At 38.7% G+C, this 22,649-nt stretch overlaps 1 protein-coding gene across 1 annotated transcript; it reads right to left on the bottom strand.

Annotated features, from left to right (window-relative positions):
- Positions 1 to 2,435: 2,435 nt before the first annotated feature.
- On the bottom strand, positions 2,436 to 22,348 carry LOC116522003 (vomeronasal type-2 receptor 26-like). The gene is made up of 8 exons (XM_032236592.1): positions 22,313 to 22,348; positions 21,731 to 21,858; positions 11,817 to 12,038; positions 8,939 to 9,230; positions 6,636 to 7,499; positions 5,055 to 5,189; positions 3,467 to 3,593; positions 2,436 to 3,331 (listed from the first exon to the last, which is right to left on the bottom strand). Exons 1-8 carry the CDS (start codon positions 22,346 to 22,348, stop codon positions 2,436 to 2,438), a joined length of 2,700 nt encoding a protein of 899 aa, XP_032092483.1.
- Between the last annotated feature and the right edge of the window lie 301 nt (positions 22,349 to 22,649).

Below are 22,649 nucleotides of genomic sequence, written 5' to 3'. Positions count from 1 at the left end.
TATTTCATTTCATTAAATTTCCCATATTATTAATAGCTTGTCAGAGTTGATTGCAAAAATTCAAACCCAGAAGCACACACAGATAACTGATTCAGCTGGATTCATTAACTTCTTTATTTACATAAGAATAGAAGAATAAATGTACAATACCAACAGATGGTTTTTCCAAGTAAATACAAGACAGGAAAGTTACAGGCAAACACAAGCAATTAGTTGTTTCAGTAGACAATTATCTAAATTATCTAGATCCCTTTCAGTCTGATTTCAGGCCTGGTTACTGCACCGAAACCGCTTTGGTCATGCTGACCGATGATCTCTGGCGAGCCAGGGATAGAGGACATTCCTCTATCCTGGTGCTCCTTGACCTCTCAGCAGCCTTCAATACCATTGACCATGGTATCCTTCTGCGGCGGCTAGAAGAGGTGGCAGTGGGAGGCACCGTCTTGCGGTGGTTCTCCTCTTACCTCTCTGGCAGGTCGCAGTCGGTGTTGGTCGGAGGACAGCGGTCGACCCCTAGGCCCCTTAAATACGGGGTGCCGCAGGGCTCGATCCTGTCCCCCCTCCTATTTAATATCTACATGAAGCCGCTGGGTGAGATCATTCTCCGGCACGGATTAAATACCACCAGTATGCGGACGATACCCAGTTGTATCTGTCCGCCCCGTGCCAACTCAGTGAAGCGGTGGAAGTGATGTGCCAGTACCTGGAAGCTGTTAGGGTCTGGATGGGAATGAACAAGCTTGCACCCTGACAAGACCGAGTGGCTATGGATGTTGCCCCCCAAAGATAGTCCAGATACTCCATCTCTAAGCCTGGGGGGTGAAATCTTACACCCCTCAGAGAGGGCCCACAACTTGGGTGTCCTCCTGGACCCACAGCTGACACTAGAACACCATTTGTCGGCTGTGACCATGGGAGCTTTTGCCCAGGTTCTCCTGGTGCACCAGTTGCGGCCCTACCTGGACCGGGAGGCACTTCAAATAGTCACTCATGCCCTCATCACCTCAAGACTTGACTACTGTAACGTGCTCTACATGGGGCTGCACCTGAAAAGCGTTTGGAGACTACAACTGGTCCAGAATGCAGCTGCACGAGCGATATTGGGTGTACCAAGATACATCCATGTTACACCCATTCTCTGTGAGCTGCACTGTATCCCGATCGGTCTCCGAATGCGCTTCAAGGTGCTGGTTATCACCTTTAAAGCCCTACATGGCTTAGGACCTGGATATCTATGGGAACGTCTTGTGCCACATACCTCCCAACGTCCGATAAGATCTCACAGGATGGGCCTTCTCTGGGTGGCATCAACTAGACAATGTCGTTTGGCAGCTCCTCGGGGGAGGGCCTTCTCTGTAGCTGCCCCGGCCCTATGAACGATCTATCCCCAGAGATCCAGATGCTCCCCACTCTCGTGGCCTTCCGAAAGTCTATTAAGACCTGGCTTTTCTGGCAGGCCTGAGGCTGTTGACCTCTTGAATGAGGTCCAGCCCCACTAAGGTTGAGTGCATGTTGTGTCTTTTAACTTGCCTTGTTTTCTACTTTTTAAACTTTTTAGTATTCTTTTAAATTGCTTTTATGTAAGCCGCCCGGAGTCTTTTGGGATTGGGCGGCATATAAATTTATTAAACATTAAACATTAAACAGACAAGCCCAGACAGACTGATAATTTACTTCTCAGAGCAGCAGACTGCTTAAGTTGCTGTTTCAATTTTTTGCACAGACTCAGACCTGTTTAAGCTCCCATTGGCTGACTTAGTTGCTATGCCTATTCATTGGCTGACCTTGTTCCCATGTCTCTTCCAGTCATGAATATTTTAACATATCTGATTGCTAGGGAAATAGATTTATGGGTAAAGAGTGAATTGTTACGATCCAGCATGAAAATGCTTTTTTAAATGAACAGGATTAACAAACTCAATAAATATGCCTTACCTTAACCTTAAAAAATCAAAAACTGATCTTCTATGATAATGCCTTAAATACATATTCACTAAATAGTCATCAGCTTTTTACTCATTTTAAGCAGTGCTTTACGAATTGAAAGTAGAAAAAGCATAAAAAATTTCTTTGCATTTGGGTCAATATTTAATACATCCTAACAAGAACTAAGAAAACTAGATTATAAAAATGTGTTGCAAGAGAGAAAGGGTTAGGTTAAAGAATCTTGAAAAATGGTGAAAATGCAACACAATGAGCACATATTAAAAATAATGAAACTCCTACATAAATGTTTCTTTAAAAGAAATATATATATATATATATATATATATATATATATATATATATATATATATATATATATATATATATATATATATATATATATATATTTCTGTAAGTTTATTATACAAGTTTTCTGTAGAAAGCATTCTTTCTATCCCTTTTTTTTTTTTTTCAAAACTTCTGCTGAGCCAGAAAAATCCCAGGATGTACTATTTTCTCTTTGTGAGTTGCTCCCTGTGGTTGAGGTTAGGGCGAAAAACAATGATGTAGCATTTTGGGAGGAATATGCATCCCAGTAATGCAGTGCTGGAGGCCAAGATGGAGAAGACCTCCACAGCTACCATGGCTTTTCCTTTTGTGCTCATATAGGCTGGAAAGAAGGAGATCCACACACTGCAAAAGGCCAACATGCTGAAGGTGATGAACGTGGCTTCGTTAAAGCTGTCGGGTAATTTACGGGCAAGGAAAGCCACAATAAAGCTGGCAATGGCCAAAATACCCATGTAGCCCAAGACACAATAGAAGAAAGCTGACCCCTCATTGCACTGCAAAATCATTTCTTGGAGCTCTGAGTGCATGTCCAACTCAGGGAATGGGGAAGATGTTGACAACCAAAGTATACACGTACATACTTGTAAGAGGGAGCATGAGAGGACAATAGAAAAAGCCAATCTTTTCCCCACCCACTTCCTCATCTGAGATCCTGGTTTAGTGGCCATGAAAGCCACAACCACAGTTATGGTTTTGGCCAGTACACTAGAAATGGCCACTGAGAAGGTGATGCCAAAAGTTGGTTGCCGGAGAAAGCAGGTCACTTTGCCAGGTTGGCTGAGGAAGAGCAAAGAGGAGAGAAAACAGAGCAGAAGAGATACAAGGAGGGTGTAGGTGAGGGACCTGTTGTTGGCTTTGACAATGGGAGTATCTTGGTGCTTAATGAAAGTTCCAAGTACCCAAGATGTCAAGAAGAAGAAACAAAGAGCTGCTGAGGCTAAAACAATTCCTAAGGTTTCTTCAAAAGTTAGAAAGACCAACAGTTTCAGGATACAACCTTTCTTTTCTTTATTTGGATATTGATCTTCTGAACATTCAAAGCAATCTTCCATATCTGGAAGAAAAATCGAGGAGTTTTATCATCTATGCATTCCATAATATTGAAAATTGCTTGATTAATTTTAGGCATCCAAGTATTTTATTAAAGTTTGCTTAAATCTAATGAAAAATGGTAGAATTCCTAGCTTACCATTTTGATTTGAAATCTTCCCTTCTGGGCATGGAACACAGTCATAGCAGCAGAACTGATCCCCCTCAATCCCTTTCTTCCAATATCCAGGGAAACAAGGGTCATTGCATCGAGAAACCGGTAGAACCTGGTGATAACCATAAATGCTTTTGAAAAGTGTGAGATTTAAAATAGTTTGCAATATTTTGTTCCTTTATGCAGGGAAATTATTTTTGACTTCCCAAAAGAATACTGAATTTATTAACTTCATCAGCAAATTAGAATGATGTACAAAAAGTTTGGAATCTGGGTATCGTTAGTTTTGATACCAAATAAGGATAATAATATTGATAATTTTAGTAATCTTAATTACATTAATCATACTCACATCATTAAAATAGCATTGTATATAATACCCTCAGCATTCAACTTCTAATTCTTCCGTCTACATAAAAATAATATATAGAAATATGCATAATAATATTTCCCTCCTTTCTAGTTTGTACCACTATTCTGCATCTTAATAACACAAATCCTATAAATAGGTATTTTATTTCTATCCATCATCTCTTGCCTGTTTTATTATTTCAATTCTTGTTGATTTTTTGGTCAGTTTTCCATACTCCTCCCTTGGGATTTTGTATTATTTACATTAGTTATACTTACAACATTATAGTAACGTTATAAATATTACAATCAAAGTATTTAACATTGTAGAATTTGCTTTACCATGCATATAACCCTTCATCATTTAATTATTCAATATTTTAATACACATTACTAGTAACCATAATAATATTATTTAGATGTACAAAACACAATCATCTTTCAATTTCTGATCTATTCATCTACATACTGATTTTAAAATATCATATAAGAATATAGGGAACAATATTTTTCTTCTTTCTAATATCTATCTCTACTCTAAAAATTACTAGCACAAATCTTATATTAGGAAGTATTCCATTTCTATCCATCATCTCTTGCTTGTTTTAGTACTTCAATCCTTATTGATTTTTGGGCCTGCTTTACATACTCCGTTGTGATTTTGTATCTCCATGCTAAATGTTTCCTCCATCTCTACTTCTATCTCTCGCTGCCAGACCTTCAGTACACCTTTCAGTATCTCTATTTTCACCTCAGGAAGATAATCATGGGTGAAATTCAGCAGGTTTTGACAGGTTCCGGAGAACTGGTAGCGGAAATTTTGAGTAGTTCAGAGAACCGAGAAATACCACCTCTGACTGGCCCCGCCCCCATCTATTCTCTGCCTCCTGAGTCCCAGCTGATTGGGGGTCAATAGGGATTTTGCAGTATCTTTCTACAAGCCACGCCCACAGAACTGGTAGTAAACTGGTAGTAAAAAAATGAATTTCACCACTGGTGATAATCAACAACATTTGAAAACAATGTGCCACTGTTTATTTTCAAAAACCAGAAATCAGATTTCTAAAGACATTATGTTCAATTCCAGAACATAATGGATTAAAACATGATTGATACAATAATTTAAAACCTGGTTAAAAGCTGGGTTCCAGAAAATCATGTCTTCATCAATGAATAATTTCTTCCCTTTTGGAGCCTCTAGATCCAGCTTTCCCACTCTTACTCTCTGAAAGGATCTGTTTGGAAAAGTGATCAGGTTGGTGATGTCGAATCCACCTGTTGCTTCCCCTTTCTCATTCAGGAAAACTCTCTCCCCAGCTGAATTGTTAAAAGCAATGCCTTGAAGAAATGGGTGGAGCTACGTGAAAGAGAATGAAAGAGATAGACAATTGAAGGCAATATAACAGAGAAAAGAACAAGATATTGAAGTTTCATTCAATCACTCTTCCCATTCCAATAACCATTATTAAATATTTACACTTAGAAATTTGATAAGCAATATTGAATGGAAATGTACATTTCCACTCTATTATTTATTTGATATTAGCTTAAGAAAATGTAACAATGAACTGAAGCAGAATGAAAATTGGTTTTTGGAATTATGTAACTTCCTTATGTTATCTTTTAGGTCCCCTACTTGACAAACTAATTCAAGATAGAGTATACTTAATCTTTCCCCATTGGTACAAAGGTATTTGAGAGTCTGAGTTCTGACTAATTTCTTTTAGCCAGATTTTAGAATCTGAGACTCAAGCATTCTTTGATAGATAGATGAGAGGTAGAGATTTTAACATAGGATTGTTTCATACTATGGATGCCACATTGCAAAAGGACCACCACTTCATTCTTTTAAATCTCTGATATAGGCAGAAAGCTCAACTCGTCATTCATGAAACATTCATGGGCCACACAATAAGTTCTTAGAGAATTGATTATTTTTGGAAGAGACAATGAAAAGTAATCCAAATCCTTTTAACTATCTCTGACTCTGCAGGCTATGGTAATTTATTCAATAACTGCTACCAACAACATCCAGCAGGTTCTGGATGATCAGAATGGCAGACTACTTGAATGACAGAATAACAAGAGAAACCACTTTTTTCTGTATCTCAATAGATAAAGTTAAAGGTTCCCTTCACATATATGTGCTAGTTGTTCCTGACTCTAGGGGGCAGTGCTCATCTCTGTTTCAAAATAAGAGCCAGCGCCGTCCAAAGACGTCTCCATGGTAATGTGCCAGCATGACTAAACACCAAAGATGCACAGAACGCTGTTACCTTACCACCAAAGGTGATCCCTATTTTTCTACTTGTATTTTTACATGCTTTCAAACTGCTAGGTTGGCAGAAGCTGGGACAAGTAATGGGAGCTCACTCCGTTATGTGATGCTAGGGATTTGAACCTCTGAACTGCCAATCTTTCTGATCGACAAGCTCAGTGTCTTAGCAACTGAGCCACCACATTCCCTTGTATCTCGATACAACAGAATTACATAGGGACATTGGAGGTCTTCTAGCACAACAGCCTGGTCAAGGAAAAGACTCTACGACAATTCAGACCAATGATTGTCCAATGTCTTCATAGAAATCTCCAGTTATGGAGCATCTACAATTTCTGAAGGCAAGTTTTCCCACTAATTAATTGTTCTCACTATCAATAAATTCTTCCTTGTTTCTATGCTTATTCTGATATTTAAGTTAATTCTACATATAGAATATTAAGAGTTTCCACAATGTGTTCAAAAGATAATTTTACGTCAAACTGCTCATTGAGAGAAAAGAAGAGTCCAGTATAAAAGGAATACCTGCCAAGGCTGCAGCTGTGGAACATCAGGTGTTTTGCCTATCATGGTTTTCCTCCTATTGAACCTCAACATGTGTAGAGCTTGCAAAGCATGAGCCACAGCATAAGCAGCATTGTAGACACTGTAGCTTTGGCCAGTCATTTCCATTTCAAAGACAGGTGATGGAAGATCTTCCAGCTTCATCTCCCCAGTGCACTTCCTACTGTGTGTTTCTTGTAACTCTGGCTTTGAAAAAGAACAATCAAATGCTTGTTCCCAAACATCCTGCCGAAACACATCTCTGTAGACTGAAAGAGGATTGATGGTCTGAAGAAATTCCTTGAACCCTGCGACTGCTGTTGAATGAACGGTGAAGGAAACAGCCCCATTGTACATGCTGAGATCCAATGTGATTTGAGTGCCTGATAGTACAAAATCAAACTGGGCAGTCATGATCCACACCTTTCCAAATAATGCAGGTTCCTTGCTTTCGGGATCGATCAGAAATCTTACAAATGTTAGCTCTGTAATGCTCCTGGATTCTCCATAGACAAGAAATGTGTTGGCTTTGCTATTCAACAAACGAAAAGAAGTAAGTGACAGCCTTCGATCAACTGTGTGGAATTCTTCCACGTGGACCCCTTGCGAAAGCCTCTGTATAAACGATGAGCAGATTCCGTTCTGTGAAAGCAAGGGCTGCATTTTCTGTAAGAAGTTTTCTCCGTGGATATTATCAACAGAAAATATTCCGATCCAAGTCCACCTGAAATGGCGAAGCAGTTGGACAATCCCAATGTTCTGATGGTCCTCTTCGGGGACCATGAAATAAAGTGAAGAAAGCTTACTGGTCTGAAATTCCTCTTGGACTAATGAGCCGTAGGATAGCTAAAAGAAAATCCAGTACTATTCTATTGAGTCTTTAGATCGAATGTAATTTTGCTATCGTGTTTTCATATAAAATATATCCAAGGAATATTTTCTCCCTAGCATTCTTTTGAAAACGTAGTAACAAATTTCTTGGATTGGAAAACATCCAAGGTCTCCTGGGCTAAGGAGATGTAGGTCAGCTAAAAAGAAAGTCCAGGAGTATTCTGTTGTGTTTATTGATCAATCGCAAAAGCACTTAGCCTTATATACCACTTCATAGTGCTTTTACAGCCCTCTCTAAGTCAATGTATTGCCCCCCAACACTCTGGGTTCCCATTTTACCCACCTTGGAAGGATGGAAGGATGAGTCAACCTTGAGCCTGGTGAGATTTGAACTGCTGAACTGCAGCTAGCAGTCAGCTGAAGTAGCCTGCAGTACTGCATTCCACCTCGGCTCTTATCAAACCTAATTTTTCTAGTCTAGTTTTCACATAAAATATATCCAAGGGACATTTTCCCCTAGCATCCTTTTAAGAACATAGAAATGTTTTTTTTATATAAATATTTCAAACACATGAACCAGATCAATTGTTTTAACAGAAGCTGTTCAAATCTTCCCTCAGCTATGAAATATCTTCAGACACTTAATTTAGGTAACTGGCATTGTAGTTTCAGAAAAGACAGCTAAATCTCAGATTAACAGAGTTGGAAGGAACCTTATAGGTTATTCAGTCTAACCCCCACTGAAGCAGGAGACCCTACACCATTTCTGACAAATGGCAGTCCAATCTCCTTTTGAAAATCCCAAGTGATGAAGTTCCCACAACTTCCAAGGGCAACTTCTGGTCCATTGGTTGATTGTTCTCACTGTCATAAAGTCCCTCCTTATTTCTAGCTTGAACCTTTTCTTGGTCAGTTTCCATCCAATATTCCTTGTCTGGCCTTCAGGTGCTTTGGAAAATAGCTTGAACCCCTCCTCTCTGGGGCAGCCCCTCAAATATTGGAACACTGCTATCATGTCTCCCCTGGTCCTTCTTTTCCCTAGACTACCTGCGCCCCGTTGCCACAACTGTTCTTCATATGTTTTAGCCTCCAGTCCTCTAATCATCCTGGTTGTTCTCCTCTGTACTTTTTTTAGAGTCTCAACATCTTTTTTATAGTGTAGTGACCAAAACTGGATGCTACACTCTAGGTGTGATCTTACTAGGGCTTTATAGAGTGGTATTAGTATCTCATTTCATCTAGATTATATATCTCTATTAATGCACTTTAGGATTGCATTGGCTTTTTTGGCTACCGCTGCACACTGCTGGCTCATATTTAGCTGGTTGTCTAAATTAGACTTTAAGCCATGCAGAACATATTAACACAAACCTAAGTCTAATTTTTGATGCATAATAATTATTCCATAGCAACAATAAGATTATTTTTTTCTTTTCAACCTTTTCAGAACTTACTTGTGGAATCTTGAAGAATCTTATAATTTCAGCTATATAAAATGATGTATCAAAACCTAGTCCTCCAATAATAGCCATGAGATTCTTCTGGCTATCACATTTGTAGTTAGGAACAAATTCCTGGGATTTGAAAAGCAGGTCCAGAGTGGTGTGGTAGGTCAACCTTGGGTTGTTGTAACTGTCATAGATGTGGAACCCAAGAGTGACATTGGGTAAGATCTGGGAGTCCTCATTGATCTCCTTCACAGCAAAGGCCAAGGCGAGGACGTGCTGGTAGAATTTGGTTATGACACTGAAAATAGGTTAAATGCACCCAGTGAAAAACAATTCTGGCAAGGTGGCAAGATTTCTATAAGAAGAAGAAGCATTTCTGTCTCTTGCTGAAGTAGATAGATGACACTGAAAATGATTTAAATACCCCAGTTGAAAAAGAAAGTTGACAATTCTCTTAAGGTGGCATCGTTTCTATATGAATAACAAATATTTCTTTCTCTGATTAAAGTTGGAATGTAATTAGGAAAGTAAAAATATTTTCTAAAATGCTGAACGCTTTATGCAAAATTAAAATTTGCTTTTTTCTGTAGTATTTGCACGATTTGGAACAAACATCTGCCACAAGAAGCATAAATAGTGCTTTGATATCATGATATATGATAGGTTGACATAATAGAGTATTTGTGTATTTGAGGGTTAGGGTTAGGCTACCACAAAGAAGAACAGGTGAAGTTATTCGCCAAAGCACCAGAAAACAATACATGAAAACATGGATGGAAATTTATCAAGGAGAGAAGCAACCTGGAATTAAGGAGAAACTTCCTAACAGTAAGGAAAATTAACCAGTGGAACAACTTGCCTTTAGAAGTTATAGCTGCTTCATCACCAGAGGTTCTTTAAGAGAAGGTGGACAGTCACCTGTCTGAAATGATATAAGGTCACCTGATTGAACAGGAAGTTGCACTACGCCCCTTTCAGCTCTATTCTGATTGACTGATTTCTATGTGAATAACAATCACGCCTTTCGCTTATGAAAATAGGAAAGTGAAAGGTTTTCCAAAATGCTGAATTCTTTATACAAAGGTCAAACTTTGCTTTTTCTACAATATTTGCATCATTTGCAACAATTATCTGCTACAAGGAATATAAATGGTGCTATTTTCATTGAACCATGTTTATTTTTTAACATTTTTTTCCCCACAAAGTAGAATATGAACATGTATCAGCCATCAGTAACAGCATTGCATAAAAGGCATTAAGAGTTGTTAACCTAATATTATAAAGGTCCTCCTCTGGTAATATTGTATTGAGAACTACGGCATACAAAACCTTTGCTAGATCAGTTCTTGAACATAACTCATCTGTCTGGAATCCTCACTGTATATCAATAGCAATAGCAGTAGACTTATATACCGCTTCATAGGCCTTTCAGGCCTCTCTAAGCAGTTTACAGAGAGTCAGCATATTGCCCCCAACAATCTGGGTCCTCATTTTACCCACCTCGGAAGGATGGAAGGCTGAGTCAACCCTGAGCCGGTGAGATTTGAACCGCTGAACTGCTGATCTAGCAGTAGCCTGCAGTGCTGCATTTAACCACTGCGCCACCTTGGCTCTTTCAGACATTAATACAATCAAGCAAGTCCAGAGGTATTTCATGAGAAGAATACTCCACTCCTCTGCTCACAGCAGAATACCTTGTGCCACCAGGCTTGAAATTTTGGGCTTCAACTATACCTAGAACTCTGATGCCTACGGTTAGACTTAAGCATAGTACATAAAATTAACCACTACAATGTCCTACTGGTCAATGACTACTTCAGCTTCAACTGCAATAATACAAGCACACACAAGAGATATAAACTTAAGGTAAACTGCTCCAAACTCGATTGCAGAGAATACGACTTCTGCAACAGAATGGTCAATACCTGGAATGCTCTACCTGACTCCATTATTACATCTCAACCCCCCCCCCCTAATTTTAACCTAACACTGTCTACTGCTGACTTCTCCTCATTCCTAAGAGGTCTGTAAGGGGTGTGCATAAGCGCACCATCCTGCCTACCGTCCCTGTCCTTCTGATTCCATTTATTTGTACCCATTTCATTCATACTCATGTTTATTCTTATACCTATTAACTTGTAAACAATTTGTCAGGGTTCCAAATAGCATCCAAAATTAAATCAGAATCCAAGGCAAAGGATTCCTCAAAGTTCCAATTTATTAAGAGCGCCTTATTGGCACATCTGGGGAAACCCGAATCTGAAAGCTTCTCAGTTTTCCCCACCCAGTTGAAAGTTCTTGTACCCACACGTCCATCACAATCTTCCACTGCCATGCTGGCAGTTCCACTCATCCAGTTCCACTCAGGTGCATGGTGCAAAGACAAAGGATGACCTTGGCTTTCTAGAAATTTTTTTGTTATGGCTACATATCATTTAGCTCTGTACAATTCCCTTCTCCCATTTTCCCTACAATGGAAAATGTATAGTAAAATAATAGAAAGTGTGGCAGGCCAAAGATCCAAAAGAAAAGATGGCTACAGGCCTGACATGATTGACAAATGAAATAAATAAAAATAAATAAAATAAATCAGTCATTTATTGTATATACAGTATGTTTTATTAAGAGTGACAATACAGATTTTATTTTTTTTAAAAAGCATCCTTCAGCTTTTTAAAAGATCTTTTGAACCAAGGTTTCATACATTGGGTGACAAATACTATACCATAATGTAAAGTTTAAAAAAATGTATTCTCCCATAACAAATAACATTTGAAAGACAGAAGACTTCGATTAGATATTCATGCTATGCTGAAAACCTTTTATTCACATGAGCAGTTTTGGGGGAACTGATTAAGATTAGAAAAATAAAAATCATCCTTACTTTGGTATATCATAAGAGGTTACACAAGGATATTCCTCAAAGTTAATTTCATAAAGGTTGTAAATGATGTGGGACACCATCCCACCAATGACGAGGTCACCAGGTTGGTACCACTCATGTGGAACAAGTAAAGCATCACTTGCAGGGCAGCTCAGAGTCTCTATTTTCTTCACCAGGAACACCAGGAGAAGCAAACGCATGAAAATGTCTCTGTCTTTCATCCTACAGAATGAAATTGTTCAGGAAAGATTGCTTTATTCCAATAGGTAACCTAGCGATTAATTCTAGGTTTCTATCCGAGAGGGAACCTAATCAGAAAAATCCCCCGTCATCTACTTGAAGATCCACGAGAGTGCAAATTTGTATCATCAGGGTTTGAGCAGATATTCTGGCAAAGGGGAACAGAGGGAGACAACTGGTAACAATGGCTCTGAGACAGCCATGATTATTGTTGTGCCCTGGGGTTCAAGTGTTGCTTTATAAGCATAATGTTGATTATAGCTGAATTGAAGTGGTCTTCTATGCAGTCTTCGATGATGTTGTTTTGTTAAGAAAACATGGTGATTCCTGGAGGAGACCATTATTTTGTTTTTGATGAGATAATAAGTGGCTTGTGTTTAAATGCTTGTTGAAATGCTTGTTATCTTATGATTCTTGATGAGTGTATGTTGCATTTTTATGTACACTGAGAGCATATACACCAAAGACAAATTCCTTGTGTGTCAAATCATATTTGGCCAATAAAGAATTCTATTCTATTCTATTCTATTCTATTCTATTCTATTTGCACAATTGCTAATAAAATGGTACAAATGGGACTTTGCAATACAAAATACCCTTAACTTTTTAAAAAAAGACAAGTTACAATATCTGTCATGGTGTCAGAATAAGAATAAGAAATGTACCTAGGTTGTTTCCCATCAAATTTAACCCAGAGTGACCAATTTTTGCAGCATTAGCCCAGTGCTGTCAATTCAAGGTATTTTATATATAGCCCAGCAGGAGAGGCATATTATTAGTCCTGTTGCCTATGGGATTTTGTCACTAGGACCTAGGATCTAACCTGGTCTCCAACTTGTTGGGTCTTTCAGAAACTCCTTAAAAGGTGGTTTTGACAATAGGCTTGGTCACTTATGGAGATAAAGAGCTTATTGAAAGAGGAAGCCAACTATTTAGATGGCTCCATTCATAAGCAAAGCGAATACCGCCAGCAGAAGTCAATTTAAGGACAAGATATTTCAAAACTCCTTGTGGCAAGGTTTGACAGCTAACAAAAGCAGAATGGTAAGATTAGACCTAGCATCTCCTCACCCAAGATTCAGCACAGGACAAAAGCCATTAGCCACAATAGGAACTGATCAACACCCTTTTAGAAACACAAGTCCCATATATCATAAATCCCAAATTTCAAAGTTTATAGAAACTATAAAAATCCATCCACCTACTCCTCCATTTATTCAGTTGTCCCAGAACTGCATGCTGTCTTTGTGTGTATTTCAATTCATCAATAAACTCTCCTTCCAATCAGCCTCCATGTTGTTTCCAGCGTCTTTCTCCCAGCTTGGAATTGAACCAGATGGATTTTCCTTTCAACAGGGGTCTGCTAAATAGTTATATCATACTTAACTAAAATGCACTCTCTTGTATCCTTTTTCACAATTTTTTTAATCATTTTACTTATTAAATTTGGTTACAATTTATTTTGCATACAAAGTTTTAATGTATATGGACTTTAATGTATATGTACATTACATAGAATAATTAAATGAAATGGAGAGGGATAGAAAAATTATCAATAAATAATGGCTCATCAAATAAGCAACCAAGCTGAAAAAGATAGGGAAATGTTCATCATGAATAAGGTAAATTATGTCAGGGTAGCTAAGAAGCAATTTGACAACATCATCTTTTTCCAGACCTCTCCTCAATCCCCACAACAAAAAAGATAGAACACCAAAGTACAAGAAATGGTAAAAATAGTCAGTTCTGTTTCATGCAAAGCTTCGTGCATAAAAAATCAATTTATCTCTTTTTTAGTTGCTTTTTCTTATTGAGATCAGGCCTCAGTATAATGATATAGCATTTGGGGGAAAATATGCAGAGCAGTAATCCAGCTGCTGAAGCCAAAATGGAGAAGATCTCCACAGCCACCATGTATTTTCCCTTGGTGCTCAAATAGGTAGGAACAAACGTTAGCCAGACACTGCAAAAGACCAACATGCTGAAGGTGATAAATTTGGCTTCATTGAAGCTGTCAGGTAAATTCCTAGCTAGGAAGGCCACCATGAAACTGACAGCAGTCAAGAACCCCATGAAGCCAAGGACAGCATAAAACATTGTGGTTGAACCCTCATTACATTGCAGGAGAATTTCTTTAGCCATGGAGTGCATGTCGGAATCGGAGAAAGGGGGAAAATTTGCTAACCACACTGCACAAATGGTGAATTGTATCAGGCAGCATGGTAAGACAATAGAAAGAGCCATCCTTTTCCCCACCCATTTCCTCATTTTTGATCCTGGCTTAGTAGCCATGAAAGCAAGAACAACAATGGTTGTTTTCCCCAATATACAAGAGAGAGCCAGAGAGAAAATTATGCCAAAAGCTGTTTGTCGCAAAAGACATTTCACTTGGCTAGGTTGCCCAATGAAGAGAAAAGTGCAAAGGAAGGAGAGCAGGAGAGCAATGAGAAGAGTATAGGTGAGGTTCCTGTTGTTGGCTTTGACAATGGGGGTGTCCAAGTGTTTAATGAAGATCCCTAGTATTAAAGCTGACATTAAAGATAAGGAGATGGCTATGGCTACCAAAGAAATCCCCAAAGGCTCTTGATAAGTCAAGTAAGTAATATTTTTTTGAAGACAACAATCCTGATTTTTGTTTGGATACTGGTCTTCTCGGCATGGGAAACAATAATCTGAGTCTGGAAAGAAAGAAAAAAGTCAAAAAGAAAACCAGTCATGGAAACAGTAGCTTTTTTTAAACATCAATTATTAATTACACACTAGATCCAGTAATATGCTAATCAAAGAACCACCAAGTGGGAACTCATACGCCCACCAAAAGTGGCAGGGAAATCACAGTATATAGACATGGAGAAATGCATAACTAATATGTTATCAATTCAGTAGTGAAACATCTGCAGATAAAACAATTCAAAATTTGAGAGAAAACTTTTATAAGATGTTTTATAGATGACATTTAGATCCTAAAAAACTGGCCTCTATATATCCGAATTTACAACCTAAATGCTGGAGATGTGATTGTCTCGATGCTACATACTATCATATATGGTGGACTTGTAAAAAGGTAAAAGCATTTTGGATAAAAATATGGTGGATTATGCAAAATGTTTTTTTTAAGGATAAAGTTTACCCCTCAGTTATTCTTGTTAGGTATAATTACTGATTGTACAGTTATAGAGGCTAACTGATTTGCATTTAATAACCACAGTAAGACTTTTGGTGGCGCATTACTCGAAGAAGGAAGATCTGCCTACTATTCAAGAATGGACATTAAAAGTAACAAATGTAGCAGAGATGGCTAAAATATCAGCATATCTCAAGGATCACTCAAATGAGAGATATAAACTGGAGTGAGAAGATGGATTGACTATACTCAAAATAAATATGGGACTAAGAAATTCCAGATAGTTTATGACTGAAGAAACAAGGAATGATATAATTTGTTTAGAGTTAGCCTAGCAAAGAGGAGTTAAAGCTCAAATACTCACTTTTTAAAAGTTTATTTTAGAATATCTTTGTTAAAGATTTATACCCTGTATTGGTTCTGGGAAGTCGGGCAGGGGGGGAGTTGGGGGGGGTTGGGGGAGGGTAGGGGGAGGGAGGTAAACATTTGTAAAAGTTTTTTTTCAAAAAAAATTAATAAAAAAAACAACCAAGCTAAGAGACCAGTAAAGATTCCCACCGATGAAACCTGAGACACTTCTTCTATTGTGTACAGCACTTCAAATTCACCACAACCTTGATGTTTTGGAATTCTCTAAGCTTTTGAGACATCCTACTTGGGTTGCTAAAATGTCCTTTACCTGAATACTATTTAGGAAACAGCACCTGGTCCACAATGCATGACACTTGCAGGTCTGGTTGTGTCATGTCCCCATAGAGCCCTATCTGGACTGTTTCCATTCTGGAGGGGAGGGCCAGGATTCTCCTTCACAAACTTTATATCTCTGATCTTTCTGTCCCTTGTAGCTTCTTGGGAAGAGAGGGGGGAGGGATAGGCCTTGGGCCATCTGTTTTGTGTCATCTCTGAAGGAATGCCTGAGAACAACTTCGTATCACCTTCTCAGCTCGAGTTCCCACAACAACTTCACACCGGTGGTTAGCTCACCTTGGACTGGATATAGGGGGAAGGGTTTCTGCAACCTTGAATCTAATGGTTCTGAGCAGGAATTTCAGATCCTGCCTTACTCTTCTTGCTCTCACTATCTCCCAATACAAGTTTCCTTTTGAAATGTTGCTTGTTTCAAGATCTCTTGCTTTCTCGAGGAGAGAGGAGAGGCAAGTCCTTACAGATTGTCTCGTGGCACACCTGAGTTACTCTATTCCTGCATAAACTGTACTGACTCCTAAGTACTCTCCAGGTGCAATTCAACTTTCTGGTTCTCCCCTTTTAAAGGCCTGCATGTAACAGAGACAAGCTTTAGGTGGATTATCTGCCATCAGAGAAGTGGGCAACCCCCAGGTTGCCTCTGTTAAATGTTATTATCTAATGAGTTTGGAGACACACTTTCTGTTTAGTTGCCCCGGTCTTTTGCATCACCCCTCTCATTTGAGTTTTGAGGAATCCCTGCACTTTTAGCCTTGGAGTAAGCTCGGAAGATGGCTTTTTCCCCATGGCTCTAGAATGGCAGTCGAGTCAGAAGGTTGATTTGTCTGGCACTTGTGGCAAATGTGGTTTATTTTTATAATCTTTTTTATGGTTTGTTTCAAGCCACCTAGGCAGCCATATGTACTGTAATGCGTAGGAATATATTCTGTATGGACTAGGAAGTGAAAATAAGTATAAATCTAGAGAAAGTCATGCTGTTGTATTAAGTTCAAATGCTATTAGAGCCATGGTGGCACATGGTTAGAATGCACAACTGCAGCAGGCTACTTTCGCTGCTGCCAGCTGACCTGCAATTCGACAGTTCAAATCTCACCAGGCTCAAGGTTGACTCAGCCTTCCATCTTTCCGAGGTGAGTAAAATGAGGAAACCCAGATTTTTTGGGGTAATAGGGCTGACTCCTGTAAACCACTTAGAGGTGCTGTAAAGCACTCTGAAGCCATATATAAGTCTAACTGCTCTCACCATTTGCTATCCGTATGGAATATGAAGTAAAAATAAGTATAAATCTATGGAAAGACAATACAGTATATTAAATGCAGATGCTATTGTCAGCACTAATAAACTTTGGTTCCTGCAAAAATATTTAATTATATTCAAGGAACCTGAAGAAGGGACAACTCAAATCTAGGAAATCCATTGATCCAGCTTCTTAGAATGTACTGATAGTTTTATCATCAATAGCTGGTTGAATTATGAGAATTCAATTCAATTACTTCATTGCTGAATCATACGATGATAATGGGAAGGTCAAGATTTTCAGTCACCATAATATTAAAAATTCAGGTGCCAGATTATTAACCACGGTGACGCAGTGGTTAGAATCAGTGATGTGCAGGCAGGGAGGCCCAGCCTCACCACTGTCAATCATGAAAAGGAAAAAAAAATGTAAATGGGAAAAGGCGAGTGCTGAGGCTAGCTAGCTGCTGCAACACCATGAATGACTGCCTGTTTAAAAAGCCTCTAAAAAGTGCCCTCTGCTATGAGACAGGAGAACTGCATGCCTCATCTAGCCTGACATTTTAGGCACTCGAGCAGAGTTAAGCGAGGGTTAAAAGCCTAAAAAATCCCAAGGTAGTTGAAGCATGCAGTTCTCCTGCCTCATAGTAGAGGGCGCATTTTTTAGAGGCTTTAACTCTGTCATTCTGTTTAAAGCTGCAGTGTCTCATTCACTCTTCCTCCTCTCTTTCTACGTTTCTGATGCCCCTCCACCCCACGCTCCCTCTTTTCCTTCAAATTTCCTTTTTTTCTTTTTTCTTTAATAAATGCAATGCTCAGGCATTCTCTCCTCTCTCGCGACACCCCACGAGCTCAGGCAGGCGAAAGAAAGTGCTTTAGTCAGTGGGGTGTCGGGGGAGAGGACTGCCTCACCAGCCATAAACTCACGGCATGTCACTGGTTAGAATGTAGTACTGCAGGCTACTTCTGCTGATCACTGGCTACCAGAAGTTCAGCAGTTCAAATCTCACCAGGCTCAGGGTTGACTCAGCCTTCCATCCTTCCAAGGTGGGTTAAAATGAGGAGCCAGATTGTTGGGGGCAATATGCTGACTCTGTAAACTGCTTAGAGAAGATTGTAAAGTACTGTGAAGTGGTATATAAGTCTAAGCGCTATCACTATTATATTTATATAGTCACTGATATATTCAATACATTTCTTTCCTCACCCATTTGGTCAGCTATCTTCCCTTCTGGACACAGTCGACAGTCATAGCAGCAAGATAACTTCCCTTCCACTTTTATCTTGCTATGACCAACAGGACATTCTCATTACAGAGAGAAAGAGGCAATGTCTATTCATCAACAAAATGACAAAATCAAGAATCAAGAATTTATATTTTAGAATTGTACTTTTCATCAGTTAAACATACCCCAAAATCTTCATATCTAATTCAAAACTGTTTTTTAAATCTTCAGTTGCATCTTGTTTTATAGCTATTGCACTGATAAACTGATCATTCCCATGAATAGCATTCTAACATATCTTCTGAGGAAATCACAGCCAAGAGCTGTTTTGGGAGAGTTTTCATATCTGGACCCTCTTGGAACACACTTTCATTGAGATTCAATTTTAAATTCTACATTTGCTATATCTCTTTCAAAACTTGGTTGACTTTTCATTGATGCCCTGGACTTTCTTGGGGGGGGGGGAGGGAGGTTTTCTCTGAAATTATTAGATTGATCTGATCTATAATGTTCCTAAAACAGCTTTAGAATTCTTTTTTACAAACATAGAAAGAAGTAAGACAGATGTTTATTGTATCATATCCCTTTGGTCATAGATTGGTTTATTTTAGAAGATGAATGCCTTTCTTCATCACTTTAATGAATTTCATAGATACTGTGCAATTGTGTTTTGATTGATTCTACTCTTTCAATGGAGATATAGAGACAGAGGTACAGATACTATAGCATAAATTCTTCATTTTTGAATCATATATTCAATACATAGAATTTTGATATATTGTTGTTAGCTGCGAAATCATGTCCGACCCCATGGACAATGTTTCTCCAGGCCTTCCTGTCCTCTACCATCTCTGGAGTCCATTAAGCTCACACCTACTGCTTCAGTGACTCCATCTAGCCACCTCATTCTCTGTCATCCCTTTCTTCTTTTGCCCTCAGTCTTTCCCAGCCATAGGCTCTTCTCCAGTTAGTCCTTCCTTTTCAATAGGTTGCCAAGTACTTGAGTTTCCTCTTCAGGATGTGGTCTTCTAAAGAGCAGTCAGGGTTGATCTCCTCTAGGACTGACTGGTTGGATTGCCTTGCAGTCCAAAGGACTTGTAGGAATCTTCTCCAGCACCACAGTTCAAAGGCCTCAATTCTTTGATGCTCAGCTTTCTTATGGTCCAACCTTCACAGCCATACATTGCAATTGGAAAACCATAGCCTTGACTATACACACTTTTGTTGGCAGGGTGATGTCTCTGCTTTTTAGTATGCTGTCTAGATTTGCCATAGCTTTCCTCCCCAGGAGCAAGTGTCTTTAATTTCTTGGCTTTGATATATAGTCAGTATATTTAAAATATATTTCAAAAACAGTGTTTCTTTAGGCTATTTCTTCTAATTGTGGCTGCTAAAAATTTAACCCAAGTATTGTTGTTGTATTTAGATCATTTAATGATATGAGGCAGTGACTAATTGATTTCCCTTAAAGTAGAAAATGTGACACACCTGGTTAAATATGAGTGGCCAAACAGCATCCTTGGCAGAAATGGTGAGGAGCTTATCTGGGGGAGCCATGGGGTCAATCTTTCCAACTTGAACTCTCAGAAAGGACATGTTTGGGAATGTGACCCAATTTAGAATATCAAATCCAGTTACTAATTCCCCATTGGGGCCAAAAGAAATATCTTCCCCAGCACTGTTGTTAAAGGAGACTTTCTGCAAAAAATGATGGACCTAAAAGAAGAAGATCAGCAAGAAAAAAAAAGAAATCAGAAAGTTAACAGGTTTCCATAAAAAGTATGAGTATTTTTTTTCTCATTTCGATTTGAATTATGCTCCGTGAAAAGTAAGCTGTTAATTTGCATTCAATCTTATACTATTTAGAACTGGAATAAAATTATGTTCTCTGCATTATGCATTATCTATCATATCTCAAAATAAGATATGATAATTGAACATGTTTTAAATGAGAATTCTAACAAATATATTGGACATTAATACAAAGTGAGCGAGTCCAGAGGTATTTCACAAGAAGAATACTCCACGTCTCTGCTTGCAAGAGAATCTCTTATGCCACCAGACTCATGATTTTGGGCTTGGACAACCTGGAACTATACCGCCTACAGACTGACCTAAGTATAGTACACAAATTGTCTGCTATGACATCCTACCTGTCAATGACTACTTCAGTTTCAACCTCAGTAATACATGGGCAAACACTAGATACCAACTCAAGGTTAACTGCTAAAACTAGATTGCAGAAAGTATGACTTCAGCCAACAGAGTGGTCAATGCCTGGACATGCTCTACCTGATTCCATGTTACATCCTCAGACCCCCACAGCTTCAACCTCAAACTGTCCATGGTGGACCTCACCCAATTCCTAAGAGGTCCACAAAGGGGGCGTGCATAAGCGCACCCAGCATGCCTACTGTTCTGTGTCTACTGTCTGCATTTACTTGTACTCATTTCCTTTGTTTCATCTCCATGTGGATATTATACCTGTTATCTTGTACATGTTTGACCAAGTAATAAATAAATCAATAAAAATAAAAAAATAAAAAATTGAGAAAGTTAGAAACTCACAGATAAATTTGCTCTGATTCAAATGAGCAATTCAATACACTTTACATGACCTGATGATAGTCCTGAATTTCGTATCAGCTAACATTACCTGCCATGGTGATTGGAAGAAAAGATTCCATCTGTTCTCATCAATTATTCTACCATTTTTGGAGGCAAACATGGCTGTCAAAGCATGTGCCACAGCATACACTGCATTATAGATGCTGTAGCTATGGCCAGTCATGCTCATTTCAAACCACAGATTGAGAAAGGGTCTCCAGCTTCTCCTCTCCTGTGCAGATCCTGTTAGAATTCCCATCTTTACTATCACTGGAGAATGAGCATTCAAATGCATCTTTCCAGAAATCCCGAATGAAACCATCTTCTTTGTCAAAGTTTGGGTTTCTCTTCTGCAAAAATGCTGGAATCCTGTGGTTCTTTTGAGTGGATTGCAAAGGAAAGTGCACCATGGAGAAAACCAAGAGGCAACCTTCTTTGCATAAGAATGGAGGTGAACTCCACCTGGGCTGTCATAATCCACACTTTGTTTTTTTCTCTCTTTCAGAATATCATCAGAATCTAAAACATAGATAATAACTCTCAAAGTCACCACAGATGTAATTTCAGCATTCACAATCACTGCAATGGCTGTGCTCCCCATGATGACTTTGTATAATTTATCTGCCTCCTCCACCATCTCAGCAGCTTCGTTACCGTACATTACTTGGGGGATATTTTCTATAAAGTCAAAGCAGATTCCTCTCTCTGAAAATATAGAAAGCTTCTTTTGAATGAATCGCTCTTTGTCCTCCTCGTACAGAGAAATCAACCCAACCCAGGTCCAACCAAAATGCAACAGTAAATGTAGTATTCCTTTAAACTGGTGATCTCATCTGGGAACATCCAGTTGACAAAATGTCCTTCTGTTTCCTTGTTCATCAGTGGAGCACATCCATATGTGATCTAAATAGAAGAAAACAATACAGGAAAAAAGGGTATTTTTCCAAGATAGACTATGCAATATGTATGTTTGTTCATTGCATCCTTGCTTATTTTTTTTAAGGCAGCCCCCAAAACATAGTGTAAGCCAATCTTCTGGTTTTAGTAGAAAGAGCATAAGAGACTGATTGATGTGATTGATTGATTGATTGATTGATTGATTGATTGACTGACTAACTTACTTACTTACTTACTTACTTACTTACTTACTTACTTACTTACTTACTGTAACAAGTTGGTATCAGGAAGTTTCATACTATATAAAAACAAAAATGGGTCTGATTTCATTATAGATCATGAACTGGTTATTCTTGCTGATGCTTTAGTATATTTTGGGGGAAGCTAGCATAAGGACACAATATCTGAAAATGATAAATAGCTACTGGACCTTCCAACCTTGCTCCATTTCTGTTCTCACCTGAGGAAACTTGTAGTTGCACAGTGTGATTGCCATATTGAGACAGGTTTTAGTACGGGGTCCTCCATGACTGCTAATGTATTGGTCTGGTCATTGCATTTGTAGTTGGGGATAAATTTATCTTTTGTAGATAGAAATTCCATTGCTAAATGATAAGTGGTAATTTCCTCAAGATAGTCAGTAGCAATGTGGAAACCAAGGCTAACATTGGGTAAGACAGAGGGATTTTCATTGATCTCCTTTACAGCAAATGCCAATGCCAAAGCATGTTGGTAATTATGAGTGAGAAACCTTCAGTGAGAGTTACAAATTATGTCAGTATATTTCCAGCTCAGAA

Source organism: Thamnophis elegans, chromosome Z (genome assembly GCF_009769535.1).
Source record: "Thamnophis elegans isolate rThaEle1 chromosome Z, rThaEle1.pri, whole genome shotgun sequence".
In the NCBI taxonomy this organism is placed as follows: Eukaryota; Metazoa; Chordata; class Lepidosauria; order Squamata; family Colubridae; genus Thamnophis; species Thamnophis elegans.
Note: the sequence above shows the minus strand (reverse complement) of the source record. Positions and strands in the feature narration are given on the sequence as shown.

Excerpts from the sequence above, each read along its gene's own strand:
- LOC116522003 (XM_032236592.1), bottom strand. The coding sequence starts at position 22,348 with ATGGCAATCACACTGTGCAACTACAAGTTTCCTCAG. Across the intron at positions 5,190-6,635 it reads CACAGCTGCAGCCTTGGCAG|CTCCACCCATTTCTTCAAGG; the intron begins GTATTCCTTTTA and ends TCTTTCACGTAG. Across the intron at positions 3,332-3,466 it reads GAAGATTTCAAATCAAAATG|ATATGGAAGATTGCTTTGAA; the intron begins GTAAGCTAGGAA and ends TTTTTCTTCCAG.